The sequence below is a fragment of the Rhagoletis zephyria genome, unplaced genomic scaffold (assembly GCF_001687245.7).
Source record: "Rhagoletis zephyria isolate East Lansing unplaced genomic scaffold, Rhagoletis_zephyria_1.1 Rzeph_scaffold_01746, whole genome shotgun sequence".
NCBI classification, from domain to species: domain Eukaryota; kingdom Metazoa; phylum Arthropoda; class Insecta; order Diptera; family Tephritidae; genus Rhagoletis; species Rhagoletis zephyria.
In genome coordinates this window covers 49,497-71,086 of record NW_016158830.1, presented here as the reverse complement: position 1 = coordinate 71,086, position 21,590 = coordinate 49,497, and the positions used below count along the sequence as shown (strand labels likewise).

The 21,590-nt window shown below is 42.1% G+C and overlaps 1 protein-coding gene across 2 annotated transcripts in view; it reads right to left on the bottom strand.

Moving 5' to 3' along the window:
* Positions 1-233: 233 nt before the first annotated feature.
* Positions 234-21,590, bottom strand: part of kst (spectrin beta chain, non-erythrocytic 5 kst) — a 70,327-nt gene continuing 48,970 nt past the window's right edge. For both annotated transcript variants that reach the window (XM_017618912.1, XM_017618911.1), the window contains exons 4-19: positions 14,786-14,902; positions 14,415-14,677; positions 14,222-14,351; positions 13,673-13,860; positions 12,822-13,601; positions 12,167-12,758; positions 11,020-12,095; positions 10,811-10,957; positions 10,315-10,693; positions 10,104-10,243; positions 8,422-10,032; positions 2,447-8,324; positions 2,168-2,368; positions 1,959-2,100; positions 1,752-1,889; positions 234-1,522 (exon numbers count right to left, since the gene is read on the bottom strand). In XM_017618912.1, the coding sequence (XP_017474401.1) occupies positions 981-1,522; positions 1,752-1,889; positions 1,959-2,100; positions 2,168-2,368; positions 2,447-8,324; positions 8,422-10,032; positions 10,104-10,243; positions 10,315-10,693; positions 10,811-10,957; positions 11,020-12,095; positions 12,167-12,758; positions 12,822-13,601; positions 13,673-13,860; positions 14,222-14,351; positions 14,415-14,677; positions 14,786-14,902 (12,324 nt within the window). In that variant the 3' untranslated portion in view covers positions 234-980. The remainder of the gene's footprint in view (positions 1,523-1,751; positions 1,890-1,958; positions 2,101-2,167; positions 2,369-2,446; positions 8,325-8,421; positions 10,033-10,103; positions 10,244-10,314; positions 10,694-10,810; positions 10,958-11,019; positions 12,096-12,166; positions 12,759-12,821; positions 13,602-13,672; positions 13,861-14,221; positions 14,352-14,414; positions 14,678-14,785; positions 14,903-21,590) is intronic.

The following is a 21,590-nucleotide window of genomic DNA, read 5'->3' as shown; positions in this document are numbered from 1 at the left end:
CTGGGGGTGCTATGCACTTTCATCCATATAAAAAATGACTTTGTATGGAAGACAACATCGTTAGCAAAAACAAAATGTTATCAAAAATCAACGGAATTTTTTAGCAACTTTAAACTAGATTTTTTCTAAAATTGCCGAATGAAAAGTTTGAAATTTTGGTGCAAAATTTGTTGAATTTTCCTAATTTTTCAACAAATTTTGGAATTTAGATTTATAGGTTTTTTGTAAAATAATGAGCTATACTTTTGTAAATAAAAAAATAATGAGCGTTAAAAAACAAAAGAAAATTAATCAACACCGCCTAAAATGTTAATGTGCTATCTGTTGTCGTGGGCTGTACATACATACATACATACATGCATAGATATGTACATATCGATCATTTACTTCAATTGTATAGATGGTGTTATAATATAAATTTTTAACTGAGTTTGCAGAAATTACCGCTACCTTTTTTCTATGTTGTGTAAAAATTGCATAGCTGTATAGATTAATAATAGCTCATTAGAAGAAAGTATATGTAAATTCAAAACTTTTAAAGTCAATTTTTCGAGTTTTGCTTTTTTGAGTTATGACACTATTGAAGTAAATGAGCGATATGTATCTACATACATATATACATGCGTTCTTATACTATATCTGTGAACTTTTGAAAAATCAACTTAAGTAATTTTGCCTGTTTGTGATTTCTTAAATAACTTTTAAGATGTTGTTGAACTTCTGTATGATCAATCAATACTTTAAATTTTGGAAAGATGTTCGAACATTTAGTGGTTTAGAGAAAAAACGGCCGAACTCTACTTAAGTTGTTCCTCCAAATGTCGTCAGATATGAAAGATCAAGATGCAATTAAAAGTGTGTAAGCGGTTAGAAAGAGCGAGAGAGAGAGAGAGAGAGAGAGAGAGAGAGAGAGAAAGAGTGTGTGTATTTGGGTGTAGGTGTGAGTGTCTGTGTGTTTGAGTTATGGATGAGTGACTGCGCTAACCGGTTCCATCGTTATTGTTCAAGCCCATGTAACTCGGATTATTTATGGAGTTGTTATTGGTAGTGAAATGCCACACAGTGCGACTAGTCGCCGTTGTAGTAGTTGTCGTCGTTGGCGACGACCCGGTGTTATTCGTATGCATCATGTGTTTACCATTATTGTTGTTGTTGCTGTTGCTGTTGCTGTTGCTGCTACCACTTGAATTCGAACTTGTTGAAGTGGTTGTGTGTAGAGTGCGCTTCGCGGCTGTGACACTCGACGGAGTGCCGATACCGCTCGATTCTACCTCTATGAATTTGCGCGAGGCATCCGCGCGTCCACTCGCCACGGGAGTGCGCGACGTCACATGCTGCTGAGTGCGCATATAGCTTCCTTGTGACGAGTACATATCTGACGGTTGTGGGTGTTGTTGCTGCTGCTGGTGCGGATGCTGCATTGCGGCAGCGTTCAAAGCATTTATACGCTGTTGAATTTGTGGATGGTGCGAATGAGCGCTTCCCACAGGTGGCATAGTCGTAGGCAAAGGTGGAGGATTTTCTAATTTAAGTTTTGTTTTTTTTTGGGTGGATTGATCAAGAATGAACGTATGAATGAATTGGTTTACATACATACATACATATACAGTAATTGAGAGCTAATATATATTAAAAATTCTGGGATTTATTCATTGATATCGCTTTGGACAAGGACAATTGATTTTCGTGTTAAAAAGGTGGTTGACGTGAATTAGAACTAAAATCGGATTAAACCGAAAGTGCGTATTTACCTGATTGTCTAGCCTCACTGTTGCGTTTTAGCACTACATTGTCTTCATTTGAACCGTTTTGAATGCCGGAAATGCCTGCGGGTAATGTGGAAGACTGCAATCGTGTTGAGTTGCCGCCATAGTTGGATTCGCTCAAGTCTGTTCAAATATGGTGCAGTCAATTAAAATGTATGGAGTCCAAAAAAAAAAAACGCAAAAAGATCTTACCATTGCTGGAGCTGTTTCGATTTCTCAGCACTACTAAATTTTCGGTACTTTGTCTATGTGGTACTGGCGGAGGTGCACCTCTGGGTGGTATTGGCGGCTTCTGCTCGAAACCATACGATGCCGTTGGAGAGGATGGTGAAGCCTGTTTGAATTTATTTTGAAATTGATACTAAACCCGCAAAAATTCATCAACAAAATTGGAAGCATACCCTTTGTTGCTGTTGCTGTTGCATTTGTTTTTGCAGGAAATTCATTTGTGGTGTCGCTGAACTTGCCGACATACCGCTATTGATCGAGTCGTTGCGTGAGATGGCACGCCTTTGCGAGTCCGGCGACGATGTTCGCGAGCTCACCGGCGACTCTATCTGACCACTGGCTACCTTAATATCTGGGAAACTGTTCGACTGTTGCTGTAAGAGAAAAAAATATATATATCCATTCAGGGAGGTCCTTCATACCTTCATCCACAGATATATGTATTTGTATACCTTCATTGATTCATCGTAACTCAGAAGCTGTAGATTTGGTGGCAGACTAGCATGGAAAGATATCTTACGCACCCAGTCGTTCATGATGTCTAACGACGGCGCTTCGAAGAGGAACTCGGATCCGTCGGGCAGCTTCAACCTGAATACGTACTTCTTTTTGGTGTAGTCTTCGGCGCGTTCACATTTGGCGCCGAGTATGTTGACTGGAGCGTTTGCCGTTTTCTGCTGCAGAAAATCATTTTCATCTTTGAAGAAGCACAAGAGTTGACCACAGAGTACTGTATGGAATTGCTTCCAGGAACGCACTGGTGCCTTTTTGCCGCCCGATTGCAGGCCATGTTTGCGCTCGAGCATTCCTTGTATTTCGACAGGTGGCAGATCGAATCCTTCACCTTTTTGGTTCTTGCGGAACGATTGCGCACGACGGCGTGTGGTAAAAGATGGTGTGCGTTTCGGTTGCTTTTGTTGTACCTTCATACTTTCCGCGCGTTTCACATTGGTGTCAGAGCCGCGACGTAAGCGATCACCGAACATGCCGCTCGAGCTGCTCTTCTGCAGTGAATACTGATCCTCGTCGAAGGGTGAACGTAGTGGCGATGCGGAAATGGCTGGAGATTGCGGTATGTTGTTGGTGTTGACAGCGACCATGGGCGTGGAGAAGATGGGCGTCTTTTCTTGGGCCGCAGCATTTTGGCGGTTTTCCAATTGCTTCTCCGCGCGCCTTCGTTCGTCGTTGAGTCGCTGCAACTCTTTCTGTTTGAGCATCTCGAGTCGTTCCTTCTCTAAGCGTTCCTTCTCCTTCTGTTTGGCAAGTTTCTCGCTTTCGACTTGTTTGCGGAACCGTTGCTCAAGCAGTGTAATGCGCTTGATAGCTTGGAACTTCTCCTCTTGCGCGGCGACGGTTTTTTCGAAGTCTTGATGACGGCGCAATAAATCTTCAACCTGCGGTATCGAATCACCCAATTTGGCATCTTTCAGCAAAGGTTCGCGACTGATTATCCAGTTTTCGAGAATCTCAGCATCTTTAAGGAAGATTTGCGTATCCAAGTTGAGTTCGTAGATCTCTTTGCGCTGTTGCAGTGTGTTTTTCAAAAGTTCGTGCCGTTGCTGTAGCACTTGAATCTTCTCTTCGATTTCGTGTGCAAGAAAATGCTTCTCATTTATTAGTTTCTGTCCATCTGCCGTGAAGTTAGCAAAGGTCTCATCGCGTGCATGTATCTCGGCGTGGTGTTCTTTCACGCTAGCCAGCAATGACTCTGCACCTGCCACAGTTGTTGCCAAATCTGGTGCTGTTATCTTGGCCAGCATCTCATTGATCCAGGCAATCAAGTCACGATATTCATCGAAGTAGGATTGCAAATGTTCTGCCTGTTGCAGTTTTTCTTTGCGTGCGTTTGTCTTTTCCATTAGGTCGGTCCATGCTTCCACCGTTTCGTCTCTTTTCACTTCGATGTGCTCCCTTGCGTCTGGATATACTTCCCCTAGTTTTGTAGCTTCCACAAGCACTGAATCAACTTGTTCCTTGATAGCCACAAGTTCACCTTCGAATACCGAGTGCTTGCGGCTCAACGCTTGTATACTCTCCAAGTCTTGTCCGTAATCCTCTGAGATAAGTGAAGCCTCCTTCTCGTTGATCAGCGAAATCGTTTCATCGGCCACGCGATCATAGACGTGTACTTGTTTTGCGCCAGCCAGTGCATCTTGCCGAGCATTGACTAGATCCTTGAGCTCTTCCCACAGTTGCTTGGTCTCGTCCCGTTTGGCCTTAATCGAGGCGCGGTAGGGATTATTCTCTTTGATAAGCTCATCGCCGTGGTTCAAACAAGCTTGCACCCGTCCTTGATTGGCATTCAAATTAGATACGAACGACTCGAACGCCAAGATTAGTTGTTCAACGTGCTCAACGTCCTCTCCATAGTCCTCAGATGCGGTTACCGCCATCTGATCGCCAATCCACTCATGCAAATCTTCAGCCTCGCGCAAGTACTCGAACAGTTTTTTACATTCGCTCAAGCGCACTTCACGGTCTTTAGCCAGTCGCAGCAACTCTTCATACTGTTTTGTTACTGTTTCATTCTTCGTGGTGATATTGGCACTATCAAAGTGATTACGCTCAACCAGGCCGGTGGCAAGTTTGTTGACCTTCTCTATAGAACTCTTAAACGCTATCAACTCGCGTTGCAGTACTTCCAGTTTCTTTTGATGCGATTGCACGGAAGTCTCGTCGCGACCATAGTCGCTGGAAGCAAGTATCGGCCGTTTTTCACGTGTCCACGCTTCGGCTTCATTCGCCTCTACATAGAACATTTGACTCTCCACCGCGTCTAAAAGTCGCAATCTACGTATACTGGCGACATCTCGCAGGTTAACGAGTTTCTTCTGCAGCAAGTCGCACTTGTATTGCACCTGTTCACTGGCGAAATGGTCGTCGCGTATCATCTGGTGGCCACGCTGTAAGAGCGCTTTGATGAGCGGCTCCTGCGAAAGAATCTCGGCCTCGAGGCCCTGATGTTTCTTTTGGAGAACTTGCACAGCTATGAGACTACTACCCAGATCTTGCGCATTGGCGATTGCCTCCTTTTCAGTAAGCCATTGAAGTTCATCTTCAGCGTCACGCAGGAATTGTTGGAGGCTCAACGAATCTTCGAGATTTTCCCGGCGAATGGTAATGGGTTCATGTAGGGTGCGATAACGTTTGATTGTTGTCATAGCGCGCTCGTGAATTTCGTCCTTAAGGAAGTGATCGGCTTGGAAGAATTTTTCGTCGGTCTGTTTGATTTGGTCGGCCAGGTCGTTATGATGCGTCACGTCGGCTTCAAGGCGCTCATGTTTTTTAATCAAATGATTTACTGTGGCTAGATCTTTGCCATAATCTTCACTCGACAAATGTGACTCCACTTCGTCCATCCAGTTATTAAACTCATCCAGACTGCGGTTGAATGCCTGCGCTTCGTAGGCTTGATTCAGTTTCTCTCTCTTTGCCTTAGATGCCGCCTTCAGTTTATTCCAATCGCTTTCAAGCATTTTCAGTTGTTGAGCTATTTCCTCCTTGGCAAAGTGCTCGTCCTTGATTAGGCGCTCGCCTTCATTGATTACGTCCTTAACACGCGATGCATTTGTCAATAATTCGCTGTCAAAAGTGGTGTGCTTTTGAATTTTACTTTGCAAGTTGTTCGGCTCGCGGTAGTTCTCATCCAGCGCCAATTGCATTTTTTGTACCAACCAACGGTCGATTTCGTATAGGCTACGAAGGAATTCGTGCAGTTGCAACGACTGCAATAACTTTTGTTTACGTTCCAGAGATAAGGCGTTCAGCTTCTCCTTTCGTCGCAGAACATAGCTCAGCTTTTCGGTTATGACGTCAGCGTCCTTGGGATCACCTTCTAAAATGCTTTTCGCGAACTTTTGCAGTTCGGTAACGTTGTCCGAGTCCAACAATTTCTCAAAGGCGTCATGCTTTTTGATCAGACGTTCCACAGCGGGATAGGAATCACCCAAATCATCGTTGTTCAGGAAAGCCTCCTTGTTAGCCAGCCAGATCTCAACCTGCTCTACCTGAGCCTTGAATAAGTGCAGTTGATGTGCTTCGGTCAAATCCCTGGCGCGTTCATTCCACGCCTCGTGCAGAGTGCTATGCAAGTCCTCGAGTATCATCAAATATTGCTTCACGTTTGCTGGTTTTTTCATGCCACTGAGTGTTTCGCCATGAGCTTTTAAATCTTTGAAAGCCTTATCTCGCCCGTCAATTTCCACCTTACGCTCCTGGTGTAGCTCCAATTGCGTCTCGCAATCATTTATAGTCATCGGCGCTTGAGCAGCATTCATTTTCTTTATCATGTCGTTAAGCCAGAGCTCCAGCTCCTTTACGTCAGAGACAAATTTATGTACCAGATAGGCATCATTGAGAATAGCTCGTCGTTTTACAGATAAATCTTGTAGATTTTGCCAGGATGTGCGCAGCTCGTCTATTTTGTGCTCGATGTCTGTGACGCGGTCGGGATAACGTTTCAGTAGAGCCTGCGCAACGAGTTCATGCTCGCCGATCTTTTGTTTCACTGCTGACATGTCACGCTCCAGGGCATCTTCACGGCGAATTAGGGTTTCCACAGCTGCCAAATCACGTCCTGTATCATCGGAACTCATGGCCAGTGCTTTCTCGGCAATACGATCGGCTGTGTCGTCGACATCGCGGTTGAAAACGTGTATTTCATTGGCTTCCCCGAGTAGAGCCCTGTAGGCGTTCAGTGCACCTTGCAGCTGACGCCATTTGCTGTTGAAGTCGCGACGACGCTTGTCAATATTCTTGGTCTCAGCCGGCACCTCACCTTGACTAATAAGCTTGTCAGCTAAGTTATTGATATGCTTAACACGTTGATCATCAACACGCATATCTGAATCCACGTCATCCAGTTTGCGTGTGAGAGCATTGCAGTGCTCCAGATCTCGGCCAGTGTCACTAGCCTGAATCATCATTTCCTTGTCGCGGATCCAAGCTGAAATCTTGTCCAGCTGATTATTGAATTCCAATATGTCTTGTGCTTCTTCGAGACCACGTCCACGATTGTCCAATTCTTCGAGCAAACTCTTCCAAGCAGCAACAACTCGTTCAACCGCTTGCTTGATCTCCTTCGAAGACTCGTGCTGTTTGGTCAATAGAATCAAACCAGTTTCTTGTATTTCTTGGATACGGCCTTGATTGGCGGCAACCTCAGCTTGGAAGGCCTGATGTTTTTGAAGTTTCTTTATCTTCTCGTCTAAATTGGACACTTCCGCATAACTGGCTGCATCAGCTTCGAGTTTCTTCTTTTTCTCGTTTATCCAAGATTCAGCCTCGGCACAATCGCGCACAAACTGGGCATATAAGAGCGCATCCTCCAATTTGTATCGCCGCACTGCGCAGAGATCCTTTACTTTTTGTCGGCGCGCCAAAACGCCTTGTAGGATTGTTTGAATGTTTGCACTGTCGTAATGACGCTGTTCGATCAGTTTGCGACCATGCTCCTGCAACAAAGCGACTTTGTCTTCTTGTGTCTGTATGAGACGTTCGAATTCGTCATGTTTCTTTATCTGGTTTTGAACGTCTTCGACTGTCTGACCAAAGTCCGAGCTGCTGAGCGCGGCTTGTTGCGAGCTTGAAAGATTGTCAATTTGTTTCGCGTCGCGTAAGAAACAGAACAGATCAATCTTCTGTTCCAGCATGATCTTCTTCTTATTCCATGCCGCATGTAACTTCTGACGTTCGTCCAACATAGCCGCGCATTTTTCTTCTACTTCTGCAGCAGCGTAATGACCAGTTTGCACCATCGAATCGCTTAACTCATTCAAGTAGCGGAATTTATCCTCTCGTGCTTCGATTTCACCGTATATAGCGTCATGCTGGATCTTCAACGCAGTCGCACCAGCTGCATCGCTGACATGCTCTTCAGCCTGCAGAGCGGCTCGCAGGTGAGACGACCACGACATGATGTCACGTACATCTGTAAGGAAGGACTGCAGATCCGAACTGGCGGCCAAGCGATCACTGCGTGCTCCGGAGCGCTCCTTCAAATCATTCCAAGCAGCTACGACCTTATCTTGTTGTTGAGCTATAGCAGCGGCGTTCGAGGGATATTTCGATTGCAGGCGTACAGAATCCTCAACCAAAACCTGCAGTTGTGCTTCCAAGGCGACGAGGTCATTTTCGAAACCTTCGTGTTTTCGCAACAGTGCTAGTGCTGAGTTCAAATCTCTTCCGAGCTCAGAGGAGAGTGCGGCGTTCTTGTCTTGGATGCGGAAGAGCGCCTCCGCAACGTCGCGATGAAAACGATGTATTTCTCCGGCAGCGTGTAATTTTTGCTCGCGTTGGTTGAGTAATTTTAGCAGATTTTCCCAAGAATCCCTAGAATTAGATATACAAGTATGAATGTACATACATATGTCTTGGTAATTGGGGAAAGAATGAAAATACGTGTGTAGCATAATGATGATCTACTCACCTCAACTGTTCTTGACGCCTCTCCACATCTGTGGCGTATGGACTCTCTGTGTCGATAAGTTTCTTGGCCAGTACTTCACACTGATTCACTCGATCCGAACCCACTTCCACGCGATGTTTTAGATCATCGAACTTATTTTGCAGCAATTGGAGATGTTCATAGTCTTGTCCATAGTCCTCAGATGAAGCTGCCTGTTCTTGTTCCTTAATCCATTGTTCCACCTCATCCGATTCCAGGAAGTATTCGTGCATGTATAGGCTCTCCATCAAACGCATTTGTCGTTGTTGCGCCAATTTATGTAGTGATTTAAACATTTTTTCGATAAGTTGTTGTTTCGCAGCAAGAATTTTACTGTCCGGATGTCCAGCGGCCACCATGGCGGCACAATTGTGCCCCATTTCGGTGACAATACCAGAGTACGTGTCCAGCTCCAGTTCGATTGTCTTGTGTTTGGTCAGCAATTTGGCGGCAGAGTCGCGATCTCGCCCATACTCAGTGGAGCGCAGGACGTTGCTTCTCTCACCCAACCAAGATTCAATCTCCCCGGCGTCGGACAAGTACTGCTGCGCCTTAAGTGACATCTCCAGCTTCTTACTGCGATCATTTGAATTGCTCTCCAAGTCAGCCCAGGCATCTTCCAACTTAGCACTCAAGGCTTTTACATTCTCTTTTTCGGGATGATTTTGTGCAATCAGCGTTTGACCGGCTTGCAAAGCTTTGTTGATCATGGGTTGATGCCCCTTAACTTCGGCCTCGAGTTTTTTATGTTTCTTCGAGAGAGTTTGCGCTTGGTGGAGGTTTTGACCTAGCTCCTTAGACTTAGCTGCTGGCATGTGATCGTTGATCCATTGGAATTCGGCATCTAGCTCAAACACGAACTTGTGGTAATTCAAGCTCTCTTCGAGTTCCTCGCGACGTTTTTGTACTGGTTCGCGTAATAACTTAAAGCGATTTTGTATATCCTTTGTTTCATCTTTGATGTGCACTGCATTGAAATGACCTTCATGTGCCATCTCGTCACCAGTACTAACTAGTTCGACGATCTTTTGTTCCCACACCGTTATCTCAGACTCGAGTAACTGATGTTTGTTTATCAAATCTTTGCAACTGCGCAGATCGGTGCCAACGTCCTTGCTTTTTAGTGCAGCATCTAACTCGGCCACCTTTTGCTTGGCATCATCAATGGCGCGGTTATGTTCACGCTGCGATACGGCCTGTTCCAGTTTGCGTCCCTTGTCTTCCGAGAGCGCCAATAGATCTCTCCACTTTTGGTTCAAGTCGACCATTCGCCTCTCCACCGCAGGCACACGATTATTCGTCGCTATCAATGCCTGCCCCTCCTTGTTGACGTTACGCAATTGACCCTCATTTGCGCGTAACTCGCGCTCGAAAGCTTTGTGTTTCTGCAGCTTGCGTGGCAAATTGGTAAGATCTCGGTAACTCTCATCGCCGGCTATTTTGGTTTTATCGCTTAACCACACGGCAAGATCGTCAGCTTCCGCAGCGAATTTGTGGAAATCTTTGGAAGCTTGAAGGGAACGTTTGCGCTCGAAAGCACGATCTTCCACTGCTTTCCTCTTGCCTAGAACTTGATTGCGCCTATCGTCAATGCTGAGAAAAGTTTATGAAAATAATTGTTTTAGGTATGCTTTTGATTAAAAGTAAAAGGGTGGAGGGCTTACTATTTTTTATCATAGTGGTCATTGCCAATCAATTTATCGGCATTGTCAGAAAAACCTTTGAGAATTTTATCCTGAGCCATAAGGCTTTTCTCAAAGTCAAGGTGTCGCTTAAGTATGGCTTCAACTTCGTCGAGGGAGTTCTGAAAAGATAGTGAATGCATATTTTAATTGATAAATCAGAATTTGTCTGCACTTTTAGGCATAAACTTACACCCAAATTGTTATATTCAAGAAAAGCTTCGTGACTTTTTGTAGTGGCATCGATTTTGTCTGCTTCTCTGTTGAATATTTGCAATTCGACGCATTGTTGCAGCCATTTCTGTTTCTCCACCCAACCGCGGTGAATAGCGTCTTGTTCGGCCTTTAGACGTTCAATGATTTTAACGGTTTCCTCCATGTTGGGTTTTCCATCGGACAGTTGCTTGCCCAAACCTATGACCTCAACAAATTCGTTGTCGTGAGCCTTGATATCGTCGCCCAGATCGTTATGTTTTTTCAAAAGATTGTTGGCTGTTTCAACATCACGCGCAGATTCGTCTGCATTTAGTTGATCTTTCACCGAGTCTATCCAGGCAAGTAACGTCTTTGCACTGAATAACAAATAAATAAATTAGATCGAGGAGGAAAATTAATTTTATTCCAGCACATTGGAGATAGGAAAAGTTTCTATTCAGATCCAAAGCAATCCAAAGTCCATATCCAATTACCTGTTGTTGAAAATTTGCTGTCCAACTGCACTTTCGATGCGCGCTCGCAGCTCACTGCCTTTGCCGTGGACTTGCTTCCACATATCCAACACCTCCTGTTGTCGCTCTGTTACATTGTTTCGCTCAGCCGGATATGCATTCTTTACCCTAAATATCAAATTAAGCGAATAGTCGGTATAAAATAGAATTTGCATATTTAATTAACTTACGAATTTCCTAGGTAGTTCACACGATTCACCTTCTCCTCAACGGGTGCCAATTCCCGCTCTAAATTCTGATGTCGTCGCTGTAGCGCTTGCACCGTTTTTAGATCTGGGCTGATTACAGCCGTGTCCAGTTGCAGCATTTTCTCGTTCATCCAAACCTTAGCCTCATCACATGTGCGATTGAAGAGATCCACACTTGATGCTCCTTCCAAGCTCTTTTCGCGTTGCGCTTTTGCGTTATTCAGACGTTGCCAAATTTGATGTATCTGCCGTTGACGTGCAATTATTTTGTCCAGCTGTGAATGCCCTTGTCGACGGAAGTTGTCGACAGCACCATCGATTTCCTCAATGCGTTTTGATGCCGCCGACAGGTCGGTTAGGAACTTTTCGAACTTTCGTTTTGCGTTCTCCACACCTTCGCCGTCATCTGAATTAATAATGCGCTCCTTATCTTTCATCCACTTCTCGAAATCATCACACTCGCGATAGAATCCGAACAGGTGTATGGAGTCCTCGAGTAACGCATGTCGTTTCTGCGCTGTATCCTGCAACTCGTCATAGGTACTGTTTATGCGTTTCTGCCGTTTCTCTACACTATCGGCATTCTCGTTAATACTGTTCGATGAAATGCGTCGCTTCACCAGTGGCTTTGGTGGCGCCGCAATTGGCTTAATGCGTTTTACTGGCACCACTTGTCGCACCAATATAGTCTTCTTCACCTTCTGCAGAGCCTTGACCTTTTCTGCCTTTGGTACAATACATGGCACCGGTCGGGGATCAATTTCACGCACGTAATTGGCCGGCACAAAGCCTTCCAAGCCATTATCTTTCCGCACACACCACCAATCGTCGTTCGTTTTCGACTTCAGCAACATTACCTCGCCCTTATCCATCTTCATGCCCTGACCCTCGAAGGGAAACATTGAACGGACGTGTGGCAACAGTTTTGTTTCAGTGACTTTCTTATGCTCCAGCTTTTCTACCCACTCATCCTCCCACACTTCTTTCGGCACAAGACGTGTCTCGTTCACCCATTCCTCCTGTTCGACCTCGGGCATTTCTGGCTCAGCAGCTGAAAGCTAGTAAGGTACCAAGAAAAATAACTATTAATTGAAGCAGTGATGTCTTGGAAATAACACAACCAACATACCTCAAGTGTACAGATACCAGCTTTGATGAGCTTTTCGGCTTGTTGGTTCAAGTTAAGTATATCGCCCGAGTACGCATTCAACTCGCCCTGTAGATCACGGTGGCGCTGCAAAAGCGCCTGTGCTGAGGGTTCATCGGTGCCGTAGTCATTGGACTTTACCAGAGCCATTTTCTCATTTAGCCACGATTCCGCTTCGTTGGCATCGGTGTAGAATTGATACGCTTCGGCGGCGTCTTCGAGCTGGCGGCGCCGCAACTCCACCAACTCTTCCAAAGCCTTCCAGTGCTCAGCCAAAGATTCGATACGACTTTTGATATCTGGTGAACGTGGATGTTTTTCAGCGATCAACTTTTTGGCAGCGTCTGACATCTGCGTTGATTTCGGCTTGCGTACCTTTATTTCATCCTCGAGCGCCTTGTGTTTCTGCTGCAGTGAAAGAACAGCCCGCAAGTCTTTTGCTGTGATGCCTGTCTTGCAGATGCGTTGTTTGTCCACCAGCCAGCCCTCCTCGTTGTCGTAGTCTTCCATGAAATGGTAAAAGTTTCGCGCTTCCTCCAGGCATGCGCGTCGCTTTGCGCACAGCTTTAATAAACTGCAGGGAAAAATACGATACAATTACCCAATTGTCAGTGGAATATTCTTACACTTTACTCACATTGCATAGGCCTGCTCGAGTTCGCCTAGGCGCTGCACAAGTAGCGCAGCATCCTTTTGTTCGGACGTTTTGTAAGGTTGTGCCTGGCGGTTGAAGCGTTTCAATGTTTCGCCATACGTGTTCACCTGCAATTCTTGCAAAGAATGCGCCTGTAGCAACTCTTCTACACCCAGCAAATGCGGGCCCACATCTTCGGATGCAAACTGCGTCTGCAGTTCTTTAATCGCTTCGGTCGTGCTGGCGATTTCGCGCAACAAATTCATGAGCGTACTCATTTGTGACAAGTTCAAGCGTTGATTTTCAAGCAGTTCAAGTAATTTGCGCCACTTGTCCATTACCTCTGCCTCGCGTCTCTTTACACGCTCTTTGCCATGATAGTTTTCCCGCTCCAACTCATTGGCCATAGCGGTAAGATCGTTGAAACGCTCCACGCGCGCCAAAATATCTGCCGAAATGGCTTCGTGCTTCTTCAGTGTAGCGTCGACCTGTCGCAAGTAGCGTGGATCGGAGAGCACTTGGATCATCTCTTTCAGGTAGCCCTCACGCAGCACGGACTTCTTTTCGAATTTGTAATTGAGCTGCTCCAGCTTCTCTTGACGCAACAGTTCCTCGCGTAGTGCCACCTCACGATTGTGCTCAGCATACTCGAGCTGTTGCCACGCCTTCTCAATGTCGTTCACCAATTGACCTTCTTGTGGGTTGTATGGCGGCTGATTTAGTGCTTTTAACAGTGTATTGATGGTGAAATACAGCGCTTCGATTTCACTTCGTTCCTTATACCTAAACAGAAAGTGAATATTATTAAAAACGGTTAAAGCAAAGTTAATGCCGCCATTTCTTAGATTACTTACTTTGGCGGTTTTTCGATTGTTCGATACTCCTTGAACGCCAGCAGTTCTCGCTGTATGCCCTCTAACGAGTTGGGGAAATCTCGCTGTTTCAACTCCAACGTTTTTTGTCTAATCCAACTTAACAGATTTGTTGTTAGCCGTTCGTAATAGATTTTCTTGCGGTCAGCATCCATCAACTGTCCCACAATCTAAAAAAAACCGAATAATTTATAGAAGATATTAGAAAATACATAAAAACAGCAAATTATTTTTAAAGAAACAATCAATCGACTGCCCGCCATCGCTAACAGTAAAGTGGGAAAAAATAATTGTGTTCAGGTATGCACATTCTATGGGCTAGTCATTGAACCTCAGCGAGACAACAAATAGAGCGTAAAACTCTATATAATTGTTACTTTTGTAGCGCAGCTATCGAGTTGCGTCCAGAGCAAAATTGCAGTTAATAAAGGCGATTGGAATTACAGTGCGCTCATGTGAACTCGTTGTATGCAAATCGACGCCGCTGAGTTAGACTCTGTGTTGTTGTTGTTAGTGATTATTTGCACTTACATTGGCAATGCGTTTCCCGCTCTTCTGTTCATTTTTCATGCGAGCAAATGTGTGATAGTATGAAGCAACATATGTCAAGATGGACTTCTCATCCGGACGTGCAGAGTCCACATCTTCGGCATCTAATAAGCTACAAGAATTTTATACAAATGAATTCTAGTACCATGTGAGGGTTAAGCGCGTGCGAACTTACCTTGGTATACCCAGTTCGGAAGCAGCCAAATCGAAGGCATGATTCAGATTGTCAATATTCGAGTTCTTCGAGTTGACAATTGTGCTGTACTCAAAGAGATCGGGCCGATGTGAATGTATAAGCGCATTGAAGCCCAGACCCGAGCGCCAGGAGGATGTGAAATCTTGTATATTAACACCGGGGTAACCATGCGTTTTACGCTGGCACCACAACAGCAGGGCATCTTTCGCCGAACGCTTCTCGGATGATTCATTTTCTTCATCCTGCCAGTCACAAGAAAATATAATTAATAATTAAATGGAGTATAGGCGTATACAATGGATATATGGCGCCCGTTTAGTGAAGCATAACAAACGAATCGCAAAACTTACCACATCAATTTCAATTTCTTGTATTTGAAACCGCAAAATGATGGTCCAAATTAAACCCAAAATCAATCTGGGATTTCCGTCGACAATATCCTCAGCACCGATTGATTCTAAGCGAACCTGAAAGAGAAGGTATATTCTTTTTATATGTAAGTTTCTTTTAACAAATCAAAATTCCTGACTCCTTCCTGACTTGACTGAACAGACTGCCTAAAGGCAGAAATTTTGGAAAGCAACGAACATTAACAGCTTCGAAGTTTAATGTAAATCGGATATGATATCTGCGCTCTTAGGAACGTTTTCTGGTAGGCAAATATTTCCATTTGTTAGCGGATCATTATTGTTAAATACAAGGACAACACTCTTGCAGTTGAGAAGCAGCCACTTGCTTTGGAGGGTGTCATGTTGTAGATTCCGGATGGAGATATTCATTCTCCAAGCAAGTTTAACACTACTTGTACGTGGCTAGTTACATATTACTTTTTCTGAGGTTTCTCCGCTAGCCAACAAAACCTGCAGCTCAGGGAGAGTCATTTTTTAAGAAGAATTGTACCTTAGCCTACAGTGTCCTGTCAGGTATCCAGTGAGGGTTCTTAGACCCTCCAGGCTCAGTTAAAGCAGTCTCTCAGATCTACTATACTAACCCTTGAATTGTATTATGTTTTGCCATTTGACGTACGCCAGTGCTCTACCTTCTTAGAGGCTCTGCCGTTTTGTTCTACTGATCTAACTGTCAACTAGCCTTGCGTCCAAAGCTATCAATTCATTGCTGCCTAGCTGGCTGGCATGACGTTAAAGGGTACCACATTAGTCCTTCTAATATGTATACATATACGTTATACGATCACAAATTTTGGTCCATCAGTGCACCTAACTGGGACTCTTTCGCCAATCGTTGGGATTATCGCTTTACAAGAGTCTCTTACAGCAATTATTGCCTTGTGGAGACTAATAAAGGATAACTGTGGTAACATTGCGTCAGTAAATTTGACAACGTGATAATGGGGTTGCTTTTTAGACATGAGATGGCCCCCTAAGTCTCCACTTTTCATGCTGCTGGTTGAATACATACAACCGTTTGTCGATATTAAATGAATGAAATTAATGAAATTATCTAATTTTCTAAGATTAAAGGTTTTTAAGAAATCGTTGCCAAATTAAACAAAAATCTTTCATCTAAGAGACTATCGGGTTATCTGGAAAAATTTCCATACAGTTTAGAAGAACCAAATATGTACACTTCAGAATAATAATCAAACAACTAGATAACCTAACAGCCAGCAAAGTGTGAACACCTACAATGTACATTCATCTACAGTTTTAAATGTTAATATTGTTTTTTTGGTTACAAACTTTTGAAAGTAAGATTTTGATACTTTCTCGGGGAAAAGCAATATGTAACTCTATGCGGTAAATCCATACGTTTAACGAATACATAAATACGAGAAACAAATGAAGTTAAGTGAAAACTGACGTGACAGCAGCTAGGTGCACCACGCTGATGACAGCCAAATAGGTACAAAACAAGTGAGCAGCAGATAAACCGTTAAGTAAAAACTTTCACTAATACGAGTACGCAGGGATATGAATATATGTACAAGTATTACATACATACATATGTGCATATGTTACTTACAGCTTACTTACAGCTTTGATAACAAACTCTCATCGGCAAACAAACTATTTAAACATTCATGCATATGTACATACATACATACATAGGTATGTATCTACATACATTGGTACTCCGCCCCATCATTTCTCTCCTGCTACTTAACATTTAAAGTGCTAACGGGCAAACCACCGGCCGCATCCCATAACAATAAACGCTAATCGAAGCACTGTTTTAATTAGATTAAGTTAAGTAAAAATCCGTTGCAAGACATACATACATACATAGCAGCGAAAATTGGGGCCACACAATTTGCAACAACAGCTGAGTGCATCGGCAGCAAAAATAGAAACACACATACAAACATACATACATATGTACATATGTGTATGTATGCGGTCTGCATAAATGGGCGAGACCGGCTTGGCAAGAAGTGTGTCGCACGCTACGCGCCAACGCTTCAAGCCAACTGTAATGGCACAGCCGTGAATATAAAATTGTAGAAACCTTGTAGCAAATCGGACTGTCTCACGACTACATAGCTCTGAACGAGACTACTCTTGGAGGTGGATGTGAAAAGAGCTACTTATTAACTCTTCAACACATCGCTGCACACCAGTTCTGTTTTATGAATTGTGAACATCAAATTTTACATCTCACTATGGGAAGTTCGACCCATTTTTTGGCCAAAAATTAATTACGGCTAAACATGTAGATGATTTAAAGAAAAACGATTTTTATTGACTTGCATATGATTTTCCGTATTTTTGCAAAAACAGAAAAAAAACTTAACCCTTGTCGACGGAGGGGTCTAAAGGGGTAACTTCTTAATTTTAAAGTATTGAAGAAAAAATGCCAGTTACAGATTATACCGTCGCTATTTTAGTTAAATGCTGGAAAATTTTCATTTGAAGGCTCTGGGCGATACATATATTTTTCTCACAAAAAAAAAATAAAAAATTATGACAGGCTATTTTTCATGGCAGAAATACACCCGGAGGTTTGCCATTGCCTGCCCTATAGTATTGCTAACATTAAAAGATCATACGGCCAGATTAAAACCATTTTAGAGAAAAACCAAATTTATTAGGTATTCATGTATTTGCACTTGATATGAAAACCGGTGATAATAAGCAGAGAAGAATTTTAACTAGAAAAGGTTTTGATCTCGGTTCATACCAAGAAATGCCAATAAAAGCATGAATGCTGATGGGAGGAAGAATTCATTGAAATTAAATATATCAACGAAATTCAATTTCTGCTTATAGGTCTGCCTCCTTATCTATTCGCGCTGTTTAGGATTCTCTACTTAGTATAATATTTGTATGTATGTTCTTTGTGGGTATGACTAAAACAAAGCAACTTGGTTTCGTAAATTCCAAAAAATCGATTAAAAAGATTGAGAACCAAGGCGTAACCGTTTTTCTTCATAAAAAATATATGCCTTTTTTAGGGCCGGTTGTTCAATGTCTGGTTATCACTACTTGCCGGTTAAACATCATTATCGACGATTTCGACATCATGCATATAACATGTGATCGATAAAGCAGTCATTGTATCTAACCGGAGCTTCTACCTCCGATTTTTGCTAATCAGACATTGAACAACCGGCCCTTAATGTTTTACAACTAATCGGACGGATATTTTCTTTCTAACGCACAGTGGTCAGAGAGTGACAGAAAGCCCAAGACAATGAGAGGCTGGAATTTGTTAATGCAGTGTTTTTGCCTAAGAATGAAGAAGTATAGAAAATTATTGGTGAACTTTCGCGTCCGCTACCTAAGGAGGCAGACATGATATATTCGATATTATCCGGTTTAAAGATAATTTGGTTTTTATGTGGTAGGACAATTTTGACCATCTTCCAGATTATACATTTTCTGGTTAAAACAAAGCCATAAGACGAATTTCATTAAAATCTGATAACATATACAATTTCCCCCCCTCTAGTATTGTGGGCGGGCGTGGCAGTTTTCCAATCTATGCGATTTTTCAGATTTCTTTATTCCTAAGCAAAGTTAAAAAATTACAGCAAAATCGAAGCAATATTAGTACTTTTTGCCATATTTTTTATGGAGTTATTCCACTGCGCAACGCTTTGTTTAGGACTCAATAGCTCCAGGCTAAATTTCCTCGTTGAGGAAAAAAATTTCTGGTAATGGAATAAAGGATTGTCTTCACAGAGATTAGTCAGGCTCGAAGCTTATAAACCTTAACTGACTTATAAACCTTAACCGCTGTACAGTTTATACTATCTTCTAATTAGGGTAAATGCTATTCGTGTTAAGATAAGATTTAGAATACAAAAGCTTTACAGAGCTATCAATTCAGATGCAATTGAAGATTTAATTTTTATATTTTGCTGCATGCTTTGCTTGATAAATTCGTATAAATTTGTACATATGTATGTATGCACGCATAAACAAATAAAAGGTTTTGCGGCCAAACAGCAAAATGTATTTGTACCTACATACATACATACATACATATCGATGGTCCTCTGCACCAACGACACAAGTCAAAATTTCATATATTTCTGTAGAATCAATTAAAGATTTTGTGTTTCGTAATTTAGCAAAAGTATTACTGGGAACGTAACTATTCCGGATTGGTTGCAGTCATTCTGTAGGGAAAATTTGTAATCTTTGTAAAAGCATGCCCAACCTATCGAGAGTTTTTAACTTACATATGTCAATATTCACGATAAATGTGAGACAGGAGCCACTGTTCAGTAGTAAGCGTTCGCTATTTCGGTTTTGTGACAAATGGCAAAACTGCGCCTCTGCCGGTTCGGTAACAACTAAGTCGTATGTCGATTTGCCACAGAAAAATATGGTTATTTATAAAACTAATCGTGAAATTTTGAGTTGTGCCGTTATTGCAGAGGACCATCGATATGTATGTACATGTGTATGTATGCACGTATGTATGTATGTATGTAATTAACACATCTTGGCTTTTGCCGCTTAACGTACGTCTATCATGGTGCCATCGGTGAATGTGAACTTTCAAAAAAAAAAAAATACATACATACATACATGCATAGCTAATATAATGCAGAAGTTACACCAAAGCTAAGCCAAATAAAAAGAAACAAAAGAAATGGCAGGAGGTGTGTAAATGGCGCACACGTACTAACCGACTTACAACCCAGTGATAAAAGTAGTAATGCATTACATGCGTGATAAATACGGTGACCAGATTTCTGTGGATAAAAATCGGGACATTTTTAATGCATCGAATCCGAACATACAATTTTGTTTTTAGAATAAAAAGACCTAACAGCTTTTGATACAGTTTTATTTAAAACAAAACAAAGAGAAAAAACTTGAAAAAATTATCGCAAAAATGTATACACAAAATATATACGGTGGCGAGAATGTCAATGGGGAAGAGACATTTTGTCGAATTTCGGCTACTTTTTTTGTTAAATTTTTTTTTATGAAAATATAGCTTACTGTCTAAAAAAAAAAGAGAAAATGAGCAATATCTTCCACAAAAAAATTTACCAAAATTAACGGTAAGTCAAAAGTACTTAAAATTTTAACTTTGAATTAAATGCGCTACAAAACTGGCATACCTGGAATATTTCTTAGCAATCTAATTAAAAATCTCAAAATTTTGATTAAACTTTGTCGAACTTAGCTAATTTTTTTACAACGTTTGAAATTTTTACCATGGTCTTTGTGTTAAATAACGAGCTACAATTTCATAAAAAATAGAAAACATTAAATAATCGAAAGGGTAATAGCCAAAGAATGTTATAATGTCTATTGCCTATTTATATCTTTGAATAAAACATAACCAAAGATCCTAAAAAGGAAGGATGCTGGTTATGTTTATGGCTCCCTTATATTCTATGTTCTTTGTGATAACGAATGTGTTGCCATGTTTGATAGAAAAATTGTTTTTGGGTCAGAGTACAGGGCGACTCTTTTTAAACTAATAAAGAAAACACTGAAAATCGGGATATAATCTGTACAAATATGAAAAATCAGGGAACTTATACGTCCCGACTTTTAAAAAATATTCAGCGGGACAATTTTCTCAAAATCGGTACTGCTCCGCCAAAATCGGTACGAATGGTCACCGTAGTGATAAATAATGTAATGCTCTTCTTATGAGTTTATGATTCTTTTACTGATCAATATGTAATTGGCATTCCAATGTATCCAAAAAGTCCACAAAAATTCATGTTAAATCACATTCATTTCTCCATACTAGGTAATGCAAAATAGAATGCACCACTTTTTGTAGGACATGGCCGTGGGAAAAAAAATGCATTTTCGAATGCCGAAACGGCTGTTATACTGATTATTTTTTCGATTACCGTACATTACATTTTCCCACTGGGAATCGCCAAACATATACTATAATATGTGTGTGCATGTGCATACATACATATGTACGTAGAGAGGTGCGTATATGCCAGGCATATTCAAGTACATATTTATACACATACATACATATAAATAAAAACACATTTAAAACTATACAAAAAAATGTGTGCAGGCACGCGTTTACGCATTTATTTATGGTATGCATTTTGTTGGGGAAAGGCAGCAGCAACGACGTGCTTTTCATACAAAGCACGCAGCGCGCAATACTGGTACGAATGCAATCGATGGCAAATGCATGCATGCATTGCGCAGGCGCACGTTAATATTAGCGCGACAGCTGCGCGTGCACAGAGCACTTCTTTTCAATTCGATTGATTGTATAAGGCCCCCAGTGGTTTGCTCTCGTGCGCCACGGCACGAACACTGCGCCAGTTAGTTGTCGGTTTCTATGCTGCTCCCTCACTCGGAGAAAAATTGGGACGGGTCAGTATAACAATTAACTATACTAGTTCCACATTCTGCTACATACAATCTATGTAAATATCGTAATTGCTGGAAAGTTGACACAGCAGCAATTCAGTATCTCACAGGTAAGTATTTATTAGAAGCCAATGTTTATTTGTATCTGAATCTGTTGCTAATAATAGCAAAGCCTATATAACAAGAGTTGGACTTTACCAAAATGGCCTGGTTCTGAGCTAGTCTTATAAATCTTCCTTTAGAACCGGTTCTAGACTTAAATGCATACATACATGGATAATTAAATGTGTATGTTTTGGATCGCAGCTACACACATACATACATACATATTCAGTAAAAGTAAACGCGTCTGCCAAACAAAACAAAATGACGAATC